The sequence below is a fragment of the Octopus bimaculoides genome, chromosome 7 (assembly GCF_001194135.2).
Source record: "Octopus bimaculoides isolate UCB-OBI-ISO-001 chromosome 7, ASM119413v2, whole genome shotgun sequence".
In the NCBI taxonomy this organism is placed as follows: Eukaryota; Metazoa; Mollusca; class Cephalopoda; order Octopoda; family Octopodidae; genus Octopus; species Octopus bimaculoides.
This window is the reverse complement of record NC_068987.1, coordinates 48112750-48118840: the sequence shown is the minus strand read 5'-3', so window position 1 is coordinate 48118840 and position 6091 is coordinate 48112750. Positions and strand designations below refer to the sequence as shown.

General features: G+C 37.8%; 1 protein-coding gene across 5 annotated transcripts in view; it reads left to right on the top strand.

Moving 5' to 3' along the window:
* LOC106873263 (nuclear factor NF-kappa-B p105 subunit) overlaps nt 1-6091 on the top strand; it is a 108050-nt gene that overhangs the window by 18853 nt on the left and 83106 nt on the right. For 3 of the 5 annotated variants that reach the window (XM_052969618.1, XM_014920555.2, XM_014920556.2), the window contains exon 2: nt 4653-4850. The exons of 1 other annotated variant lie outside the window; for it this stretch is intronic. In XM_052969618.1, the coding sequence (XP_052825578.1) occupies nt 4709-4850 (142 nt within the window). In that variant the 5' untranslated portion in view covers nt 4653-4708. Of the gene's footprint in view, nt 1-4652; nt 4851-6091 lie in introns of those variants that run through there. One more of the 5 variants, XM_052969620.1, reaches the window with a different exon arrangement.

Sequence of the window (6091 nt, the reverse complement as noted above, 5' to 3'; positions counted from 1 at the left end):
TTAGACAGTTACCCAGAATAACAAATTACTGGAGCGATCAGGAACCTTTTGGCGATGAATATATTTCCAGTATTATGAACGAGTACGATTCGTGAAGCTGAACCAATATTTACATGTGAGAGACACTAGCAGTACTCCCCACCCCACCCAGTACGTGGAGAACTTAGAGACAAAAATTATGCAATAGAATTGATTAAGAACCCTTTCTTTAATTATGTTCCAAATATCACATTAATATGTTGATAAATAAAAAAGTTACAGGTGTTTAATGAGACTAGTCTAAATTCATGATTATTTTAGAATTTAATTGAAACTCATGAGGGGTGTATTTTGGCCAGAAATATAGTAACGAAAGGGTTAAAGTCATTGGTTGTCATATCTGTATGGTGCCTAGTGATGCCATCAGATGGTGTAAGGGTGGCTCTGTATACTACAGCTCTTAAGAGATAGGATCCTTCTAGAGGGTAGGTATTGGGGTTTGTGTGGGTGCATTTTTACATCTGTTGATGCATATGATGTTAGATGCAATGTTGTCTAAGCAGGAGTAGGTCACCTTGACATTATGGGGGTTGAAAAGTTTGTAATACTTATGGCCTCTGGAGAAATGTTTCTTACTTAACAACAGGAAGCACCTGGCTATGTTGGTAGAAACTTTTAGGTTAAATTGGTATGTGTGTGTGTGTGGGTGGTTTAAACCAGATAATTTTCCTTTTCCTAATTCTCTTCAGGTGAGGTGAGGGGGTTTGGGGAATGTCCACGTATGTGAGCTTCTCAGAAAATCCACTCCTAGCCAAAGCAGCACATCTTAAGCACTGTATTTTAACCTTTGCATGGAAAAATTAACATCAGATGCTGATGATGAGGATGGTTCCAAAGTGACAATTTTTCTGTAAGTTTTAGTTTTCATACTGATAGTGAATTTCCAATCGAATATGTTAAAAAAAAATTTAATGGCTATTTATTGGTGGTGGTGGTGGTGTTAGTGGGGGAGAAACTGTAGTTTAAATGGCACAATAATATTTTATGGAATTTTGTTATGTGACCAAGCACTTTTGGTAATACCATAATAGTTGGATTTTGCAAAAATGCAAAGAAGGTGGATTCAGAAACAACAAGATCAATTTTTTAGTATGACAGACTGTGATGGATGAGATATGCAAAACAGTTTAGTTCAGAAAGTTGGGTTTTAATTTTCACGAAAATTTGAGTAAAATGCCACCAATAATTTTGAATTTCTGTATGAAACTTGCTGTTATTTGCATTATCATCAGTATTATTATCATTAGCTTTAGTGACCCATTTTTTTCCAACCATGGGTTGAGTGGATCTGTGTACAGTATATAGTCACCTTCGATCCTTTATTAAGTCTGGGAGATCTCTCATCCTGAGGTCTGGTATCATCATGCCATTTCTTGTGTTTATTTGTCTTTCTCAAGCAGAGATTTCTTCCACTGTCTGTGCATGACAGTTTATCTTAGTATTTCATCCATTTGTGTCAGTTGTCCATCATATCAGCTTTTCCATTAATTTATATTTTTAATATCCTGTTGCACTTGTTGCACACTTGTGCTCTGCTTTTCATGTAACTTAATGTTGTACTTATATCAGATCATACTTGACAAATTTCTTTCTCTAGCCTTTACAGATCTTTTGTATTTGATGTCCATATCCTATTACTATACATTATCATACTTGTTCCACTTGTCTCATACTGAGAAATTCTTGTTTGATTAAAGAGATAACAGCTCCCTAAAATTCTTTCAGCCCTTCCTTATGTGCATGTTGACCATTTCTAAGCATAGCTGTGTGGTTTCAAGATTCACTTCTCAACCACATAATTTTGGGTTCAGTCCCATGGGGGAGCACTTTTATGATAGCTACAGACTGAACAAGAAGAGCACTCAGTTGTAAAAATCTGCCTTAAAAATATCATCTGACCCATACAAATATGGAAAATGGGGCATTAAAATGATGATTATGTAACAAAAATGACCTAGACCTATATATCTAGTGAATCAGTCGAGCATTTTATGGACTGCCTTTTATGGGAACTCTTGCTGCTAAATATTCCTGTACATTTTGTGTTTTAAGTCCTCGTTCACTGTTTATCTGCCTGAAAAAGTAAAATAAAATATAGATGGAATTTTATGTGCAGTTTTAGTGACAGTGGAAGTGAGTTTTATTGGCTATGAAACCATGGCAATTTCAGCAGTTTGTAAAGTGGGATTGATTTAGTTCTGGTGGGCTTTATTTGGATTCAATTTTTACAGGTTTTTCTCAAGAATAGTTCCAAATAGATATATGTCTGGGCCTTTTATTAAAACCCGAACCTCTCAGGTTAGCACAAGATTATTTAGAAAATAAAATTTGCCAACAGAATCCAGTTTCTACCAATTTCTGCTCCACTGAACTTGTGGATGTTACCATATTTCTAATGAGATGCTCTTTGTTTCCCTCAATTAATTTTAAATATAACAAAGAATTTAGTAAAATAACTTAGTTATCGTTAAGCTAATGTTAGGAACATAAACTGTGACTAAGGTTTGGTGGAAGATTTTAATTCAGAACTTTTGAAAACAAGAGGCAGTTTCAGGCAGGTTGGTATCAAAAGGGTTAACAAGGGAAGCATTCTAATCTTAGATCGAGGCGTCTGTTTGAAAAATATAATACTGTCTCCACCCTATGCCAATAAAACCAGCAATAAGCTTGCAACTTGTTCTGAGAGGTGCAGGGTGGAAGCACAAAGGATACATGTCCTGGGACCTTGAAATGGATCCATGAGGGGACCATCATCAAGGATTGGGAATTGAAATGATACAACCCTTGTGGGTGAAAAGTAGAAACTAATGGAGGAGGCCAAACACTGCTGGCTAGCTATAGTTGGTGTCTTCTGTACAAGGTTCTGAGGCTCTGGTACCAAGGATTTGGATGGAGAACAGAAACTCCACTATTCAGGTGTGGTGCCAACTATGTCTGTACAGATGGGAATGGAGAAACGCACAAGTTCGTAGCTGTCAGATTGTGTTATGGAGTGGATCCCACTAGGTAGGAAGGTTTGTCTCCTGCACCTTAGGCTGAAGGAAGAACTGTGTTTGTTGCAAGTATATGCACCAAACAGTGAGGTCAGATACAAATCTTCCCCCGACAAGGTCACTGCAGACATAGATGTAGTTAAGACCAAGTCATTTGTCTGACAAGGAGACTTCTGTGTACATGTTGGCACCAATCACCAGACGTAGAAAGGAGTGATTGGTAGGAATGGTGATCCTCGGTGCAAATAGAGAGACTTTACTAGACTTCTGTGCTGGAAATGGCTTCTCCATTATGAACACAATCTCCTAGTACAGAGATATCCATAGGTATGCCTGGTATAGGGATACTTTGGGACAGAGGTCATTGATAGATTTTGTTATTGTCTTTAATTTCTTTGTTTCTGTGCTGAATGTACATGTAAAGAAAGTGGCAAAGCTATCAACTGATCACTACCTAGTTGTCTGCAACCAGGAACTATCTACCACAGAAAGAAGTCCCAAAACTTGTAAGCCCAGTGCAGGATAAAATGGGAAGCCCTGGCAGGTGGAATCAGAAACAATTGCATCCAAATTCAGAGATCTTCCTGAACAAACTGAGGATGTCGAATCAGAATGGAGATTTTGTTCAGCAGTATCTTTTTCGGCTGCAAAATGCTGTGGATGAATGTGGTTTTGTGTGGCATCAGGTAGCAAAAGAACCCCCTGTTTTTAGCAGGAAGTTAAATATACCATTCATGCAGAGAAGGAGGTTTACTAATCTTGGCTTGGAAATGAGCCTCCTGTTTAGTGCAGGCAGTACACTGAGCTACGAAAAGTTGCAGAAACTGTAAAAACATCTGAGGCTAAACTGAAGGAGGACTTTGAAGTCAAGCTGGACTCTGACTTTAGATTGACCAATAAAGTATTCTGGCAGACCATCTGCTGACTTCATAACAAGAAGGAGGCTAAACTGGATGCTAGAATTGCAGATGCTGGCACAGTAATGCACCAGCTCCAGCATTTGATTCTCAGTAGAGGAGCGGTTGGTAAAAAAGCCAAACTTGCTATCTTAAATTCAGTTATTGTGACTATTCTCACCTATGGTCATGAATGTTGGGTAATGACTAAAAAAGTATGATCACAAATACAGGCAGCTGAAATGGGTTTCCACCTAAGGGTCTCTGAAGTAACATGACTTGACAGGATGCTTAACTTGGAGATCAGGGAGTCTCTCTGGGTCAAGCCACAACTTCTCTACATTGAGAGATCATGGTTCCAGTACTATGGACAGGTGATAAGAAAGTCACAAGAAAGAATTGCAAGATGGATTCTTTTAGCCAATCCAATGGACAAGAGAACTAGAAGTCGATCAACAAGATGATTGGTTAATATGAATAGTTCCAGTAGGTTGTGCTTTGGGAATCCAGCTGGAAAATTTAACAGTTGCTTCTAATAGAACCCTACAGAGGAGATACCTGTGGACTCTACTTCCACAATCCTCTCAGGAATAGTGGATAGAATAATGCATGCACATGCATGTGCAATTCACTTGCAACTTGCAAGGAATAGTTTGTTATTTTCATTACTTTGTAGTTGTTTTTCCAAATGCTTATATGTTATTGTTTTATATATTTTTTTTAGATTTTCCCAACTTCAGCTGTCTGATAACCGTCGTCGTCATCGTGTGAAATTTAAATATGGATGATTATCCATCTTCAAGAAGTGACTCCGAGGAGTCTATAGAATTGACTAATGAGCATGCAAAACAAATTCTCAGTTCTATAACAAGTGAGAACAGTACTAGTCTTCCTCAATATAATGATGTAATAAAGACATCAGGTAAGTTTATATGTAAATTTTAATTTAATGCTGTTTCAGTTGCGTTCACTGATTTTTTTTACAACTTGGCAAACTTTCAGCAATACCTAGAGAGGTATTATTCACTGTCTGTTATATATCAACACATGAATTTCATCTAGACAAGTGTCAAACAGGTACATGGCATTGACGAGCCCCCAAGTAGGGCTAAATGTGTCTGTTATTCTTGTGAGGTACAGCTGCAGTGATATTCATTTTGCTCTGGTATATACTGTGTTTTTAACATGTCTATAAAGAAATTTTCTCTTAGTCATAAACCTTAGCAGCCTACCTACCTTTCAGTGGTGTACATATATTTAGTATGATACACAAATGACTATACACACACACGGGCACCTTGACTGAAATCCTTCCTGCAGTTGTAGAAGTCTGTTGACCTGTAATTTCTTCGTTAAAGGACCTCTCTTCTTGACAGATTTGATGAACAGTCTGACTTGTGCACAAACCAACCTGTGGTCTGTGTAGCAGTGTGCACTAGGCATGACTCTGGCATTGAACATGATCTTTATATTCATCTGTTGCACCAATATGTAGTCAAGCAGGTGCCAGTGTTTTAACCAAGAGTGTCTTCAAGTTGTCTTGAACTGTGCTTTCTACTAAAACAAGATATTTGACGAAACCATGTTCTGCACAGAATTCATTCAACATTTATTCGTTGTTGTTGCAATTGCTAATGCCATGTTGACTAAGTATGCCTGGCCATATGGTGTGGTTTCTGCTGACCCTTGAGTTAAAGTCACCCATAATGAAGATTCTGCCTTTGCTGTTGTCTTTTGGTAGAGAGAACTCAATTCACTTTGTAGCTGGATCAGCTTGAAGGGTGATGCTGATGATAGTTGCATAATAGCCATCTTGTAGAAAAAGGCATACAGATATGATGTACTGAGAGTGACCAATGTGGAAACTCTCATGCCTGGAGAAAATGGTGTTCTTTATTGTAAAGCCAACTTCAAACTGTCTTCAGTTGTTCTTAGCTTATCTGGACAGTACAGCATGCTCTTCATTCTATTAGTGAACCCTCCTCTGCAAAATGTGGTTCACTGAGAACTGCGACCCTAGTTCTCTTGCAGTAAGTGCTAAGTGCCTCTGGGTTGGTCACTGTACATACACATTCCAGCATATTGTATGTGTGTGTGTGTATATAATATATGAATGTAAGTGTATGTGATTATTTATATCTATATATATATATATATATATAT